At 45.9% G+C, this 18,443-nt stretch overlaps 1 protein-coding gene across 1 annotated transcript in view; it reads right to left on the reverse strand.

The window, feature by feature from the left end:
• Positions 1–211: 211 nt before the first annotated feature.
• Positions 212–18,443, reverse strand: part of LOC124469350 (neuron navigator 3-like) — a 135,322-nt gene continuing 117,090 nt past the window's right edge. Inside the window, 18 exon segments of the mRNA XM_047022581.1 lie at positions 212–2,940; positions 3,935–4,138; positions 4,303–4,421; positions 4,598–4,794; positions 5,635–5,706; positions 7,905–8,059; positions 8,192–8,427; positions 9,211–9,379; positions 9,528–9,623; positions 9,769–9,866; positions 11,105–11,291; positions 12,656–12,809; positions 13,696–13,782; positions 13,996–14,168; positions 14,605–14,628; positions 16,010–16,131; positions 16,359–16,470; positions 17,550–17,633. Coding sequence (XP_046878537.1) covers positions 2,821–2,940; positions 3,935–4,138; positions 4,303–4,421; positions 4,598–4,794; positions 5,635–5,706; positions 7,905–8,059; positions 8,192–8,427; positions 9,211–9,379; positions 9,528–9,623; positions 9,769–9,866; positions 11,105–11,291; positions 12,656–12,809; positions 13,696–13,782; positions 13,996–14,168; positions 14,605–14,628; positions 16,010–16,131; positions 16,359–16,470; positions 17,550–17,633 — 2,409 coding nt within the window. The 3' untranslated portion in view covers positions 212–2,820.

An 18,443-nucleotide genomic window follows, 5' to 3' on the forward strand; every position in this document is an offset into this window, starting at 1 on the left:
TTGCAGGTAGGGATTACATTGCAAGTCAGGGAATCAATGCACGGTATAAACCTGTAAATATCGCCATAAGAGTTATTCCCCACCACTATGTGCCAGAGACAGAACAAATATGTTTGATCTCACACATTTACTGTAATATGCCATCACACAATCAATGCTCCATAGATTTTTTGCCCAACAAACGTAAAAAATGACAGGACTCATGTTATGTATGTTCATGTGACACCAAATACCATTTATTAGGGCTTTACAAAGACTACAAAATCCTCCAGATGATTTAAATCGCGGTCTCTGTCTATTTACACGTATGTTACATACAAATGTACAAAATATAAAACATTTAAAGACAAATGTTTCACCCAAAAAAGAAATTATTCTCTTAAAGTAGTAAATGCTATGTTTCAACTGAGATGTAATTGCAATTAGGTGGAAAATATGTCACTTTGTTAACACAATGACAGACACTGTCAGGGGATGTGAAAACTTTTGGTTAACTAGGCAACTGATATTTTGTACGAGGGGAGCGAGATTTAAAGGTGCATGTAATAAACTGGATGTACAATTAATGATTGTACCTCTTTTTCTAGTGGGGAAAAGCCATATCCGGCAAACTGTATGTGTCAGGATCTAAATTGAGGTCGAAACCCTACTGAATAAAGTTAACTACCACATTGTAAACAGAAGGCTAACACGATTGCATGCAAAAAATTACCAATTCTGTTTTAGTAGTGTGTTAACAGTAAGAGCTGATGCTGGAGAGACACTTACCTAAAGAGTATGAAGGGACTGCTTTAATGACCTGAGGTTGTAACATTGTATGCACACCGGTAGGTTGTTGATTGGTTAAATTGACCAGTAGCACCAGTTAGTTGTTTAACATAGCATGAGAGCAAGCAAACAGTACCTCAGATTAGATTAACAAAATACCACAATTGTATTATGTTGGGGACAACTCTCAATATGAATATGTGGAGCAATGTAAAAAGGGAATATTACAATTGAATACATAAAAGAAATAATAGAATGCACCAAAAGAGGGAATACTACGATGACTAATTTGTCATGACTGAAAAAAATTTGCTCCCAATGATCAGTGATTTAGTGAACATTTTATACTGAGTAAAAAAAGTCTCATACTGTACATTGATGCCTTCTGCATAGGCAATAACAACCAATCATCACAAGACATACACCTGTTTCTGACAGTGTGTTGGTTTTTTGCATTTCTCTTTTGTCTTTTTTTTCTCAGATTTGCAAAGTACAATAATTCTCAGCGAGTTTAAGCATAATGTTACATTGACAGGGCAGAATGCATCTTTGATTCACTGTGCAAGACTTGTATATATTTACAACCCTCCCCATCTCTCAATAACTGTGCAAACCAACCCACTCGTTAACAAAGGAAGGACAATTAAAATCCAAAATGGCTTCCTTCCCAACTCACATTTACATAAAAGTAAAAGTCTCCTTTCAAAGTACCCCCTTAGAAAGCTTAAAACATGCTCCTCAGGCTACAAAACCAAAAGGGTTAGGTTGTGCTCATTTCAGTTCAAGTGAACCCAGCTCAACTGGGTCAAAGCAATAACAACTAAAAAACACCCACCCCCTTTTGACCTTTTTTGTTTAGTTTACAATTGGTCAGTCTTACTTTTAAACACAGCATACTGTTAACACCCATACGCTTGTAAATTAGCACTGTCAGAAACAAACAAAAAAGATTGTTTCGGGAAAACATGGACTTCACCACGAATTGCAGAAGGTTGTATATCAGGTAGTCTCCAGAAAAAACGTCCTATTTCACTCAAGAGTAAGCACCTACTTAGAAGACAGGGGACACTTTGTTCAAGCTGTTGCTTAGCAGGAACTGGATGTCTTGTCACTGAGCAACATCATATCCTCTCAGGATGGCAGATGGGAGCCAAGGCTAGAGTAGTAACACACCCACCCTCTCACAGAGCTTTTCACATTTAAGGCAGTGAGAAAGCACCAGGCTGGTTCCCTTCTCCATGTGGTCCTTGGACTGGACTAGCTAGTCCTCAGTGTAAGTAGCCATATGTTGTTAGAAGGGCTTGAAGGAGTGAATGACGGATCAGCCAGTGTGATAAGCTGAAACAGGGCTAAAACAAAGCCTAGAGCCTCCATTGGCAATACGTTGCTTGTGTGTTAACGGATGTCAAGTGTGTGCATTCTGGCAGTAAATCAAACGGGAATATTGGCACTTGTCCATAGGTTTCACAGTAGCAGTTTGGCCTGGCCACACACACAATGCGCTTTTTGTGCTTGTTGACGAGCGAGGTGGTAGGGGTCTTGGCAGTGCTGGTAAACCCAGGATAAGTTTAGGCACACGACCAGCACCGCATGGCTCAAACTGAGGTCAGGGTTGGGCAAAAGGGTGCATGCCTGTCTTTTTATATCTGTTTAGCACCTCAGATAACAAAAACAACTATTTGTTCCCCTGTAAACATCTGCAGACAATTCAATTGTATTAAAACTAAATAATACAAAAGAAAAATTCCAGTTTTATTGTGAAAACTACTACAGACTCTATTCTCCTCATCACTCTAAACTGTGAAGCTACCATTTTGATGGTGCTTTTCTCCAGTTGAGGGATGGAGGGACTGTGTACAAACACTAAGCACAAATGAAACCAGCTTCATTTGAATCAAGTCCGATAGGACCATCCCTTGTATCCGACATCTCCGCTCTACACACACACGCATTACTCTGTGCCTGTTAGGGGGTGTCTGGATCTAGCTGAGGTGCCAGATTAGGAAGTGCTCCATCCTTTCGACCACAGTCCTCTCCCAGAGTTCCCGGCGTCTAGAGCGCTGACTCCAGCGAGGAGTCCAGGTGGTCGTCATGGTGACTGGTGCTGTCGCTGTCACAGCTCTGTGCGCTGGAGTAGTTAGCTGCTTCCTGTAGCCTCATCAGCATGTTCATCTGGAAACAGAATCAGCATTAGAATCAGAATTGTGTCAGTGTTCACAAACAAGGAATTTACTTTGGTGGGCATGTGCATACAGTAAACATAATGAACATATTGAATCCTAAAATCTTAAAGTGTGTGTGCTATCCTTAAATATACAATATTAAAATGTTGTAAAAAAAAATAAGAATGAATTTTTTGGGGGGACAACACAAACACATGCAAGATAAACATACACACACACACATATGGGTTATGATAATAATAACACCTCATCCCATTCAGCATTTCTGTACCAAGGGACCGACTCACAGATGAACCGACAAACTACACCTTACTTAGAGGACCACTTATGTCCAACTCTTCTCTGCTGCACTGACCATTGCACCAATCCCCTTTGTATGCAGGTTCATAAACAGTTTAAATGCAACATTGAGTGTGTGGCCCTATACCTCACACGATGGCACAGTGATCGTAATGGTCCTGGTGGGCCTATTTGAGGCTGACTGACCATGACCAGCCAGCCTTGCACACTGATTATATAGTGAAGAAGATTAATTATCCCCACAGTGAGTGAGAGGGAGGAGAGAGAGAGAGAGAGAGAGAGAGAGAGAGAGAAAGAGAGAAATACCATTACCATTTTCTCCCCAGGTTATCACAGCCAGTTTGGAATTAAAGTGTACTCAGCTAAATAACGAGTTGCTGAGATGTTAGAACTAAAATGATTGTGTGTGTACAGTGTTTTAGCCCCAGCCCTGCAACACTTTATCTACTTTCTGTTACTTAATTTGTTAGTTACGTTTTCAGTCCCTGTTATCTTTGGAAACTAGCTACCCCTCACTCGATGCCGTAGTAAAATCATCAAGGTAATTCACCTAGGGAAAAACACTCAAAGTTATGAAGCATGACACCTTATTAGTTACTGTCGCATTGGTTTATAGGTTCGGTGTAGGTGTAAGTGTAGGTGAGTTTGATTCCAGTTTGTAAAATCACAGAAGTAGGTCTTACCAGAGGGTCCCCCTCGGTGTCGCTCTGTGACACCTGCTTGGAGGAACCTCCCTCCTTGGACGAGCTGGAGCCGTCGTAGCCCACGTCCTCCGGACGCAGCTGCAGCAGGGATTGGCCGTCCTGCTGCAGACAGGCAGAACTCCAGGGGTAGGTGTCGTTCACCCACTTGGAAGGGTCCTCCCACGCCGCCCTTTTACCGTACAGCTGCGGACCAATGAGAAAGGAGTTAGGCGGACACGCGGTTGTTGACACGTATAAGATAGAGACGTATGCAGATGAACCACAGAGCCAATATCAGAGTTGTGCAATGACACCTCTATCTACACTTCCAGCACTTCATGTGCCCTTTGACCTCTGTCTGGACCTACCTGAAGCCCCTCCCGCACGGCTTCCAGCAAGTATGGAACTAGGGAGTAGTTCCACAGGTCGGTGAACCACACCCGCGAGCCCTCGGCATCCATGGGACAGGACAGGAAGAGCCTGGGACCTGAAACAGCCACACATACAGACATCAACACAAGCCTGAAGAAGCAGAGCCCACGGAATGGAACTATTTTGAGAGATGGACAATTGTGTGCGCATGTCAGTGAGAGGCATGTCATGTCTGTGTGTGTGTCTGTGTGTATGTGTGCACACATGTGTGTGTGTGTGTGATCAGCTGACCGATGGTGACGTCAGAGGAGCTGTGGGCCTCCAGGAAGGTGTTGAGGTGCTGCCAGGTCTTGGGGATCCAGTCGATGATCTTGATGAGGTCGTTGCTGCGAGTGTTCCTGTCAATCTCCGTCTCGATCAGCTTCCTCCGCAGGAAACGGCCCAGGAAGCCTTTCACAGGCTCAGTGTGGTTGGCACACAGCACCCACCTGGTGGCCACACAGGGGATTGACAACAGGTGGGTCAGAATTGTAGACTAACCCTAAAGCTTGCGGATGACCTCTGAGATACTGAGATACACTTTCTATTCTTCTATCTTTGTATAGATGAGCCTTTTAAATGTACAAATATCTTTGAAGGTGTTGTCCTGGAAATATATAAATATTTGTAGTAGTCCTATTAATATTCAGATATCTTTGAAGGAGTGGTTCTCCACGTCATGTCTATGTGTCTTTCACAACATCCCCCACACAGCGATGCCAGCATCAGAGGCTGGGTGACATTAGGTTTCCACGGTATTTCATGCTGTCATAATAAGATGAGATCCACAGGAATAATTTCCTGTGGATGTCCTTTTGAGTGGGGAACTTTGATAAATGAATGTCAGAGTGAATTAACTTTATTCCTTCACACGCCTAATGACAAATAGGTATGTTGAGTAAAAAAAGCTTGCTTGCAGCGTTAAGTGCGTTATGATTCAATCAGGTCCAATTAACACAGCTCATTATCCAAGTTAATTACTGTGCTCTCTGGTGAAGAACTAATTATTGCTACGATTAAATATGTAATGTCAAACTGACAGTTCAGTACCGGTATTCTAGAATGCGTTTAACAGAAAGGTGAGGTGTTGCAAATATATTTTATTTAACCTTTATTTAACCAGGCAAAGATCATAAAGAACAAATTCTTATTTCCAGGGATGGCCTGGAATAGGATGGCCTATTTATATATATAAAAGGAATGGCCTCAGTAATTCTTCTGTTAAAATATGATATTAACTGTAGAGATTTCTATGGAGGGTTTGTAGATGTTGCTGAGGCTCCACGAACCTGAAGTTGTGGTGCAGCTCCAGGTTGGGGGAGGAGGACACCCCCTGATTCATCGTCCCGATCACATATGGGCTGGAGGAGGGAAGCAGACAGCACAACAAGCAAGTCAATTATCTCGACGGCGAAGCAATTACACAGAAGGCCAGGCCAATTCACTTCTTGCTGCAGAACTGGGATTGTATTTGACAGAGAGGAATAGGAGGAAAATACAGTGCCCTCCAAAAGTATTGGAACAGTGAGGCGAATTCCTTTATTTTTGCTGTAGACTGAAAACATTTGGGCTTGACATCAAATAATGAACGTGAGACCAGAGATCAACGTTTCAGCTTTTATTTCCAGGTATTTACATCAGGATCTGATGCACAACTAAGAAAATATCACATTTTGTTTGAATCCACCCATTTGTCATGTGAGCAAAAGTATTGGAACAGATATACTTAAAACATATTTAAGTGAATAAGACTTAATATTTAGTTGCAAATCCTTTGCTTTCAATAACTGCAGCAAGTCTGTGACCCATTGACGTCACCAAACTTTTGTATTCTTCCTTTTTGATGCTTTCCCAGGCTTTCACTGCAGCCTCTTTCAGTTGTTGTTTGTTTTGTGGGGTTCCTCCCTTCAGTCTCCTCTTAAGCAGGTAAAATGCATGCTCTATAGGGTTTAAGTCTGGAGATTGACTTGGCCAGTCTAATACCTTCCATTTCTTGCCCCTAATGAACTCCTTTGTTGTTTTGGCAGTGTGTTTTGGGTCGTTATCTTGCTGCATGATGAAGGCTCTGCCAATCAGTTTGGTTGCATCTTTCCTTAAATTGGCAGACAAAATGTTTCTGTAGACTTCCGAGGTCATTTTGCTGCTGCCATCATGTGTTACATCCTCAATGAAGATTAATGAGCCCGTCCCAGAAGAAGCCATGCAAGCCCAAGCCATGACATTACCTCCACCGTGTTTCACAGATGAGCTTGTGTGTTTGGGATCATGAGCAGTTCCTTTCTTTCTCCAAACTTTAGCCTTTCCATCACTTTGGTAAAAGTTAATCTTTGTCTCATCAGTCCATAAAACTTTGTCCCAGAATTTTTGAGGTTCATCTCTGTACTTTTTGGCAATTTCCAGCCTGGCCTTCCTATTCTTCTTGCTAATGAGTGGTTTGCATCTTCTGGTGTAGCCCTTGTACTTTTGTTCATGAAGTCTTCTGCGAACAGTAGATAGTGATACCTTCACTCCTGCCATCTGGAGGTTGTTGCTGATCTCACTAACAGTTGTTTTAGGGTCTTTCTTTACAGCTCTCACAATGTTTCTGTCATCAACTGCTGATGTTTTCCTTGGTCTACCTGTTCGACGTCTGTTACTTAGTACACCAGTAGTTTTCTTCTTCTTCAGGACATTCCAAATGGTTGTACTGGCTATGGCCAATGTTTCTGCAATGGCTCTGATTGATTTTCCATCTTCTCTAAGACTCACAATTGCTTGTTTTTCACCCAAAGACAGCGCTCTGGTTTTCATGTTGTTTTCACCTCTGAATACAGTCTGCATAGACAAAACCTATCTTACCCAATCTGAACCTGAGTGTAGACATTCAGTGGTATTTATTGATTGAATAATGTATGTAATAGGACACACCTGGGCAACAAAACACACCTGTCAGTCACATGTTCCAATACTTTTGCTCACGTGACAAATGGGTGGGTTCGAACAAAAAGGTGATATTTTCTAATTTGTGCATCAGATCCTGATGTAAATACCTGGAAATAAAAGCTGAAACGTTGATCTCTGGTTTCACATTCATCGTTTGATGTCAAGCCCAAATGTTTTCAGTCTACAGCAAAAATAAAGGAATTGGCCTCACTGTTCCAATACTTTTGGAGGGCACTGTGTGTCTAGAGTATGGATTGTATCATCACGCTGTGACCCATGACTGAAACCACGATTGTTGCTTAGGACCCCATATCAGAAGCGAGACACAATCATTTTCACAACAATACCATGTGAATTGTGACTGCTACATTAGACCTTGGTACACAGAAATGATTGTGATTGTTGCAAGTTAAAAAGAAAATGTTTGTATAATCAACAGTTATCGTCAATTTTAACCATCAAAATGTGCAACTATCACGATCATCATTGTAATATTTAACATCCTCATCATCATTTCTCATCACTATCATAAGAAATCTGAACAGTCTGTGCGACTGTTCTCCTCCCTACATGCCTTGGTGAAGAGAGCATCCTCTAGCTTTTTGTGCTAGCGGACCTTTCTCGACTCTCCCCTCACCATTTGTGGTACTTGCAGTTGAGGAAGCCATTGAAGATGTCGCTGAGGGAGCCGATGTGATGCAGGTTGTCCAGGATCACCACCGTGGGCAGCTCTGTCTCAGTCTCCTCAGTGTTACACTGCTCCGCCAGGCTGGACAAGTACTGACGCAGGTCCTGCACACACACACACACACACACACGGCACGTGCATACACACACGTACGCACACACATACAAACAATGAAGCGTTAATCCGAGAGTCAGACTACACTTATTATTTAACCCACTTGTGAACCAACCGCCTACCTTGCTGGACTTCTGGTCCACGTTGAAGCTGGCCACGTTGCGCTCGGTGACCTCGCGGCCCGACTTGGTGACGATGTACTCTGCCAGCTTGCTGGCCAGGAAGGACTTGCCCGTGCCACTGGGCCCAGAGAGGATGATGCGCCGGTGCTCCATGAGCAGGTTGAGGTACCTCTGGATGATGGGCTTGGGGATGAGGGTGTCAAACACCAGGCTGTCTATACTGTTCTCCTTTACACCTGGGGCGAGAGAAGAAAAGGATTAGGCTGGGGGAGACTGTTTGTTCATAGGAAAATGTAAAGAAAAGATCATTACAGTTCAAAAGCCTGGAACAGAAATGTATTGTATCCACTCAGGCAGAGCGAATCATATTTCTATGACAACCTCAACCCCCCCTACTCACAGGCACCAAATGTGGTTTTGTTAGCATACAAATGATCATATTAAGGACGCTTTTCAAAAAGACACACATACAACTAATTCAGTCTTATTCATGCATTCAGTAAGGTCTCAATGACACACTTTCACTCAGACAGATACGACAACTACCAGAAACACAAATCCTTATTTCCACCCAATGGGTTTTAATGACAGTGGAAGCATCCAGAACAGGGAATTGGCTCTGCCCTACACTTTCCACTATGAAAACACATTAACATTCACAGAGCAAAAATACCCAGATTCAACAGCTCAATTGATCTAGAGCATCTCCCCTCTAATGGACCCAGCTGTGAATATGCAACAGTTCAAATGAATGGACAGCTGCAGTGAAAGGACCATTGAATTTCAACAATAAAACAGAACATATTTAGATGAGCATGAAATTATACAGCTGAAAAAAATAAAATGATACCTAACTATTAACTTGAGTGTAATGGGCCTACAAATACAAAATACAAAATGGCTTTTCACCATTGAAAGGTCAACAGCCCCGGTGTTTGAACCTAGCTACCAGCAACACTCGCCCTCTACATATGTGTGTGAGTAGTACAGTGTCCTCCTGAGCTCCTTCTCCAGCGCACCTTTGAGGTTCACAGTGATGAGGTTGTTTTCCCCCACCAGGTAGCCACAGGGCAGCAGCTCAGGCACTTCAGAGGCATGGGCCCTCACCACGTCGCCCATCCTGTAGCACACGATACTGTCCGAGTTCAACCCCAGGCTGGTCATCGGGTCCACCCGGAACACATACTCCTACAGCGAGAAGGGAAAGAGAGAGAGAGACAGACAGTGTGAGTTCACTCTTCACTCATCACTCTGGGTATACAGCAGGGCTGTCCAACCCTGTTAGAAGGCCAAGAGTTACAGGGGAGAAGATTTAGAGGAACAGTGAGAGTTTCACCTTGAACAGACGTCTGATGACACCGTCCAGAACGTCCCACTTGGTTTTCCCACTGACCCCGATGGAGCCAATGAGATATGCTTGTCTGTGTGTACCCTGAAGAGACCATAATGGTGAATGAATCATAAAATGCAATCCCCTTACAAAAAAAAGAAGCCATTCTGTCTCAGTATGCAGGACAGACAACGGCAAGTTACAGTTTTACAGTCTTTCAAACAACAACAACAAAGACTTCAATTACCTTGGTCTTATAAAATCCACTGTTGATGGTGACCACAATCCTGACACTGCGGCCCTCTTTGCGCAGATTGCCCTCATAACTGTCATCCAGGAGGATGTCTGCAGGCACAAACACAACACTTTGTATCAAGTGCGAAAATAAACTATAGCTGCAAATGAAAAACAGTCACCTGTCCCTCCGAGTTTCAATGTAATAAAGCCGTATGAACTTTCCAACTAACACACTTCCTGTTGGCTAGATAAGGTTGTCGGGACCCCAGCACGGTCCCACTGCTAGGAACTCTTGATATTAATTCCAGACGTGCTATTTCCCTGTCCCTCTCAACTCCTTCTCTCTTTATTCACACAGAGCAGCACGTTCCATACTGGTATGAAAGCTGCTACTTGGTATTCATCGGGCTTGCCGGCACGCAGGGCTCTGTGAAGGGGTGATAACGGCCCTCCTCGTCCTCCCACACTCTGCTCCCGACTCATCCCTCCTTCAAATAAGCGGGTCTGAGTCTTGGGAGAGCGGTGTGCTTTCTACTTTAATTAGAAGACAAGTGAAGAGGCTAACCTCCCCACCCTTTTCCATCCAACAAGCCCTGGGAGGGTGCATGGCTTATGTTGCAAGGCTTTGTAATAAAATGTTGCCTGTATTTCACTCTACACAAAATTAGTTCGGACTTGTTTTCTGTTTTGTATAATTTCTTGCGCGGCGTGCAGACTCTGACTTCAGGGAATCCTATCTGCATACACTGCAACGTGGTAATGATCATTCGCTCTTAAGGGAAATAATGACGGTTGAATCTTTATTGGTTGTTTTAGTCAAGATTAACGGGAAATACATTGCTTGGGGACCTGATCAGAACTACCCATATGGCTACAGCTGTGACCTGCTGCCCCTTCTCCCACACACTTAGTACTTGAGATTCCCAACAGTCCTGAGTCATGTAGGGCTACTAAAACAGCAGGAAGGTCTTGGTCGTCCTGCCACAGTCCACCCCTAGAGAGAGAGCCAGACACAGCCGAGTGACCGGGAGGAGGGGCCTGGAGTGACCAGGAGGAGGGGCCTGGAGTGACCAGGAGGAGGGGCCTGGAGTGACCAGGAGGAGGGGCCTGGAGTGACCAGGAGAAGGGACCTAGATTGACCAGGAGGAGGGGCCTGGAGTGACCAGGAGGAGGGGCCTATATTGACCAGGAGGAGGGGCCTATATTGACCAGGAGGAGGGGCCTGGAGTGACCAGGAGGAGGGGCCTGGAGTGACCAGGAGGAGGGGCCTGGAGTGACCAGGAGGAGGGGCCTATATTGACCAGGAGGAGGGGCCTATATTGACCAGGAGGAGGGGCCTGGCTCACCTGACATGATGGTGTCTGTGATGTTGAGGTTGTTCAGGGATAGCCCCAGGGACTGGCGCGAGGAGGACGAGGAGGTGCTGGAGGTCTCGGAGGGCGGGCGGGCCGCCTTGGCCGGAGTGGCGGCCGGCGTGGTGTTGCCCGTGGACTTGAGGCGGTCATTCTCCGCCTTCAGCAGCTCGATCTCGTTCTGATACCACCAGAAAAAGACAACCAGGGAAATAACCGGGAAAATGACCGGGGTCAATGAGATTAACGTGGATGTACTTTTTGTTTATTCATACTAAGCGACCTAGTTGTGTGTAAGAGATGGATTGAAAAAACACAATTAGGAGACTATGATTTTCTTTCATTCAGGCTGGCCATTTGTTATTATAGTGGATCAGTGTTACTGCCATTGTGAGCCATAAGAAGGATAATAATCTTAAAGAGTCTCTTTGTGTCGGGGTGTTCACAAGCCTAATCTCAGATAAAACTCGCTCAGATTATTTACAGATCAGAAGTTGAGGCACATAGTGTTATTTGGGAGTCAAAAATAAATCAACAGCTGATAATAGCTGTCTAGAAGTATCAATGACACCTATTTACCCTTGAATTTAGGGTACATTTCTTTCCTCACAGGCAATATTGGACTTGTTCCGTGTAGTTGCGGTCACTGAGTGCATGGGGCCACAAGCAGTCACACAGCTCAGACAGCTCAAAAGGGATGTGTGAGTGTGTGTGAGGGGGGTGTTACCCTTGTGCCAAGACTGTCTGGCACTGCTGGGTGCCCTGTGGTGGGAGGAGGTGTCAGTACCAGTCTCTCCCCCCCACCCTCCAGTCACCCTCTGGACACACCAAACATCCAGAACAATCCACTAAGAGAGCCCTGGTGCAACTCCACCTCACAACACAACACCCCCCTTGCCTCCTGGAAATGTCCCTTTCTTTCCCCATCATGGAAACTGATTGAGGAGGATTGAGGATTGAGGCCAGAGGCTGTCATTTCTCTGGCAGCTGGTAAAAGAGAGACTTTCTATCAAAGACAGAGTTGTACACCTATGACTATCAACAAGGGGCCTGGAGAAAGATGATACATTGCTGGCAGGTTTGAGGTGATCTTTGATGCATCTCACTAGTCAGTGAGTAATCTTTCATGAAAATAACTGAAAGCCACATATCAGGAGTTAGGGTTAACGGTTAACACTCCTAACAACCCGTTTTCAGCCTGTCTCATAAATGATTGACCATTCCAGTTAGTTAACTAGCAGGAGTCAGGTGGCTGAGCGGTGAGGGAGTCGGGCTAGTAATCTAAACGTCGCCAGTTTGATTCTCGGCCACACCATGACGTTGTGTCCTTGGGCAAGGCACTTCACCCTACTTGCCTCGGGGGAATGTCCCTGTACTTACTGTAAGTCGCTCTGGATAAGAGCGTCTGCTAAATGACTAAATGTAAATGTAAACTAGGGGGGTAACCTAACTCTTATTGGGGTTAGGCTCAAGGGCCAAGGCCCACCCCCAGCCCTGTACCGCAGCCTTGTGTCAATTTAAACGCGGGTGATGGCGTTATCTCACCTGCATGCGGTTCATGGCCTCTCGTATCTGGTCGAGGTGGTGGGCGGAGCTGAGGGCCTCCAGGCGGATGTCAGTGAGCTTGAGCTCCTTCTCCCTCAGCTCGTTCTTCAGCTGCAGGATTATCTCTGCCTCGGCCTCCGTGCACTCACACAGCCTGCCGGGTCACACAGGGGTCACACAGGGGTCACACAGGGGTCACACAGGGGCGAGATATACCCATACATACACAGATACACCCATACACACTGGAGAAAAATACTGTATACAAAAACACAGCAGAGAGAATATGGTTTACAAATATACACACACTGGAGGGAATCAATGTCCACACATGGACTGAACCATGATCACTGGGAGGAAAACAGACAGAGCTTTGCCTCTGGACCAGACAGGATTCACTCTGTAGGAAACTTCACACACACACACACACACGTGAACACAGCTATTGATTGTAAGCACAGTATCTACGGTAACACAGGGATGGAGAGGAACGGGGCCACTCTTCCATGTTGTGCTATTTCAAGCAAAGACTGCGGTCCAGTGGATCAGGAGTAAGTCCTCTCTCCAAGTTTCAAATGTTCAACGGTTTTACTGAACCCAGGCAGGTCACAGTTTGATATGTCATCTTAAATTGAGAAATGAACTTGAAATCCACACCGTGTTGCATTTCCCAGAAAGTTACTGCTAAAATAATATTGGCAGGTGTCTCAAACAGAGTAAGTCAGCTGACCAACTGGCTGTCCCACACACACACTAGCATGCATGTCACTTTCTGGGCATAGTGATTGACCAGTGTGATTTCCTACATTGGGCATTCATTAACATAGCCAATGCATGACTGACTGTCTAGACAGTCTGAGAAATATGGATATTAGTCCAATTCTGTAGCTTATTTCAGAATTGTGGGTCGAAATCTGGTTGTGTTACGAGGTAAAAGAGAGGGCGTTTTGATGGGATTAAGAGATGCAAATGAATGAACTCAACGTCCCCCCCCCCCCCCCCCCTCCCCCGGGAGCATGCCACCACACACTGCCTGTTACCGAGATCTGTGCTTGTAGATCACATGACCGTTTTGCCTTTTCTTAGACATCCAAATGGGGGAGGACTTGCTATCGCAAAAACACTTGCTACAGACCCATGGAATGGAGGAATGGAAAGGTCAAAGAAAAGAGAAAGAAAAGTTCAAGGTTAAAAGAAAGCCAAATAAAATCCAGAATAAAAAAAAGGAATGATGCAGAAGTGTTGTATGTGTTTCCTGTCGACTCGTGACCTTGCTTGCGTACACGTTGTCTATGTATGTGTGCGTCTTCACAGACGCGTGTCGGCCCGACCGCACTCACTCTGTGGTGGAGGGCGACGAGCGCAGCGTGGGGACGCTGCCCTGTCGGCTGGCGTGCTGGAGCTTGGGCGAAGACGGCAGCGAGGAGTCGGTCATCTCCTCCATCTCGTCGTGGGACGACTGCGACTTGCTGGTCTTCTTCTTGCTGAACGCCTGCTTGAAGGAGCTCCGCAGCTGCAAGACAGACGCCAGAAACATCAACATCGGGCCCCCCCGACCGCCCTTCTTCGACACCCTGGGACATCACTTCCTGTCACGCAAGGAGGAGGTCGGGGCTGTTCCTATGAACAACATCGGACAGTTTTGAAAGGGGCAAGGCAACTGCAGAAAGGCTCCAGTCAGACGGCAACGGTCTCAGTTATAATAAGAGAATGCAGGGATGGGGGGGGGAGGGGTTGGAGGATGAAACCAGACTTTTGAGGGTCCTGGAACTAAGAACAAACAAGCAGTCAAAAATGGACAGAGAGGAGGAGGGGGGGTCTGTTTCCATGCCGATGGGGGACTGAGGAGGAAAAAAGGGGGGCGGAAGGGGAGAAGAGGAAGAGACGAAGAAAAGGGGAACCACAGCACACGTACGGCAGGCGCGTTGAGAGAAGGGGGAGCAACTGACCTGTGCTGGGATGGAATCAGCCACCTGAAGATAAAACACACCCGACTGTTACCACGTGTACACACACTTCCTCCTCTGCCTGGAACCCCACACACACACACACCTGCTAGTCTCTCTGGAACTACAAACAGTCAGGGGCACACTGGTTTGAGGCTGTGAGCAGGAATACCCGGAGCTGCCTTTATCTCTAGTTCTGCTTTGCAGAGGGGTCCCAGGAACATTTGTTTTCATTACACCCTCCCTTTTCCCGTGGCAAAGAGCCTGAGGAAGGAGACCATTTGGTTCCTGTACAAGCTGAACAACTGTTCCCTAGACGGGAAAACGCATTTCATGTGTGATTGTGTGTGAGTGACTGCTCTGTCTCTTCTTCACTGCTGCGCGTTTGTGTGTGTGCGAATGCATATGTGTGTCTGCTCCTTGTTGTGCGTTACAGGCCCGCTGCTCTTCAGCCAGATCACAGGCAATCCAGCCTCCTCCAAGCAGCACTTCCACAAAGTTTCAGGCCACAGGGGCAACCAGGCAGAATTTATACAAATGAATAATTAATGGCTGCATAACAAAGATCCCGATTTGTATTTCTGAGCATGTTTGAGCTTGGCGCTCACTCTGAGTGCCAGCGTAAGATGTGTTGAGGGAATTTAATCATAAAATACACAGCCCTTGTATTAGCGTCCATGTTTCATTACCGACTATTCCAAACAGAGTTTTACTGGCCCTACATTGGAGCTTGGCGTGAAGATGTCAAAGGTGTCTTTAAAAGTTTAAAAAATATAAAATATGATATTTTGAAAAGGCCATGGCAAAATGTGTTTTCATCACCAGTTGTCATACACACAGTTTCCACTAGTCAGCCGCACTAAAGAACAAGCGTAGGGGGAAGTTTATCAAACATTGTTTTCTTCAAAGGGTGTCAGATTATCTCCACAGGGGGCAGAGGTGCATCCACAACAGGAGAGGGGTGTGGAGGGCGGGGGGGACTCGGAGTCAAGGAGGAGGCTGAGGATTTGGAGACAGCACTGATAGATAATCTTTTCTATTGGTATCTTCTCTCTCTCTCTCTCTCTCTCTCTCTCTCTCTCTCTCTCTCTCTCTCTCTCTCTCTCTCTCTCTCTCACACACACACACACACACACACACACACACACCTGCACTGGACATGCAGGTGGTATGGTATACTTTCATATTCACCTTGTTGCCTCTCTCCTTTCCCTGGCAGGGTGTATTGAGAGGGCGAGAGAAAGGGTTGGAATTTCAGCACGAGTCACAGTAACGACAACGAGACTGACCTCTCGGCGGAGGGTTTGTGCTTGGATGTGGGGGTCAGTGGGAGCTGGACCACACCACGTGGACCGGCCTTCAGACGCACGAGGCACTCTTCTTCTATGCTAAGCACCAATTCACTTACCCAGCTCTTTTTCTTCTTCTTCTTGTCCTCCACGTCCTTGGCGCTGCCCATGCTGGAGTGACTGGCGGCGCTGTTGATACTAGACATGCTCTCTGAGGAGTGCTGTCGTCTGATGCGCAGGTCTGGGAGACAGGGAAACAGGCATCGTTTTATATCCTCCCTCTTCAAAGTGCTGCAGTGTGTGTGGCTGGCGCTTGAGATCAACAGCCCTTCAGGCAAAATGGAGGTAAAGAACTCTGAAGAGGCGCATCGCCACTCTCGCGGGTGTGCGTGGGTTGAGATGGAGATAATGGAGCACTCCTTTCGCCTACGCCATGGGTGTGTGTGCAGGGTTGGGTGCCCCGGGTACCTTTGTGGAGGTGGTCGGGGCCGTTGAGGGCCACTTGGATGGCTGTCTGGGCGTCTGTGTTCTGGGCTTTCAGCGCCTCGATGGTCTCTCTCAACTCTGCCAGCTCTGACTCCTGCAGATGGAAAAAGTTGTCAGAGGCCAACCTCTACAGACGGATCCTAACTCCGACAGCTTCATATCTAGCCTCAGCATCACGTCTGATCAAAACGCAAGCACCGCTGTAAAATGGTTTTAAGAGATATCCGTAATCCCGCAAACAATGAGAAAAGTGTCTGTTCAAAAAGGGATTATCAGGGGAAATTATTTGAACAGATTCCCTCCCTAAACGTGTTTCACTGTCTCTACAACTTTAAATCTGAACACAGCCTGCCTTTCTTTTGTTTGGCCAGGGGGTGCCAATTTAAATCCCTCACAAAAATGGCAGTTGATAGATATTTTTGTCAGATACCCCAGACTCAAAGCACACACACAGATAAGCCTTAAACAGGTTTGAGAGGATAAGCTTCCAGTTTCCTCAATATTTCTCCAGAGTTTTCCAGCCGACTCCACCCCCCACCTGTTTGGATTGAACCTCCATCATACCAGCTGCTCTCTACTGGATCGACACGATTAGATAAAGTAATGGGCTCTCTGATTCCACCCCTCCAAATCTGCTGTGGGCCTGTGATAGAGTTTCGACTTTAATTAAAAGTTTGGAGGGAGCAGTTCCTTGTTTGACAAAGAAGACCCTCTAGAATCTTCCCCGCTTTCATTTAGAGAGGATTAGGACTGGCGAGGCTCATCGATGTTAGGTCGTGTGCGTGCATGCGTGTGCACGCATGTGTGTCGATAGATTGATTGATGGATGCACTCGGGTTTCCCTGTGCGGACGACTTTGAGCACATTCTGTCAGCAAACAGAAACTGTCTGTTGCAGACCTCAAATCATCTCTACTCGACCTGAGTTGTTCTGGGAGACGGTAATCTCACTCAAGCACCATTTACAGAACATGAAAAACTTGTCTCACTCAAAGAGGATCTCCAATCCCTGGTTAAATTCTTATTGTGGAGTGTAGGGTGTAACAAATCGCCAACATCTACATATGGACACAAATACTCTTCCAGAGAACTCTTAAAACCAATGTGTCTGTTCACTTTGTAAACTTGGACTTGCGAGCATTGGTCCTGTGACAGGCGTGTGTGAGAGACGTACCTTCTGCTCTGCTGTCATGGTGAGGCTCTGCAGACGACAGGTCATGTTCCCCAGGCTCTTCTCAAAGGCCGCCACCAGGTGAGCCTGTCAGCACACAGAAACACGGTCAACAAACTGCTGCTGGACAGGGCCTTAGTGCTGTCAGAGCTGGAATAAACTGGGCATAAACAGGATGGATACAGCTCAGTGCAGGGGTGTAGGTTTCATCATACAAGGGTGGGAGGTGCCTCCCCCCCCCAACACACACACACACACTTTTAAAACATCTAATCTATCCCCCCACATTATTAAGAACTTTTTAATTTCAAGGCTGCAGATATTTAAAAAAACTATGACACAACAACAAATGTGTTTACGGCAAATTTTCAAGTTCATGTCAGATGTTCCAGACGGTCAGTCACCTTGGATAAGCTTTAAACAACACAGCTACATCAACAATTCTCTCTGCTAATCTCCTCACTAGGGACACCTCTCTCCCAGATAAAAAAAAAAAAAAAAAAAAAAAAAACACCTTCCATCAAGCTAATCATCCACCGAACCACAAAAACACATTACACAATCCCAAACAACAGGGCTAAGTTAAGTCACAAGCCCCGAAAACTGCACTGAAACCACTTTGCAGTCCAGCTTGTAAAACAGAACTCCACTCCCTGGACTGGGGTTATAGCTTTGAAGTGTATGGGAGACGCAGCTGAACACGAGACAGTTCAAAGGAGAAATGCTCAGATGTAGTATGAACACGAGCCTGGAGGCCAAGACAGGTCTCTGGAGGAGAGAGATGCGGATCTACCAGCTCCTATGCTTCCAACGTGCAGTGGATGGATAACACTGCTGTATTCATCCTCTAGGGGAAGAATACAGTGTCTATGCGTTTATGTATCCATTCATCCACCC

Source organism: Hypomesus transpacificus, chromosome 7 (assembly GCF_021917145.1).
Source record: "Hypomesus transpacificus isolate Combined female chromosome 7, fHypTra1, whole genome shotgun sequence".
NCBI lineage: Eukaryota > Metazoa > Chordata > Actinopteri > Osmeriformes > Osmeridae > Hypomesus > Hypomesus transpacificus.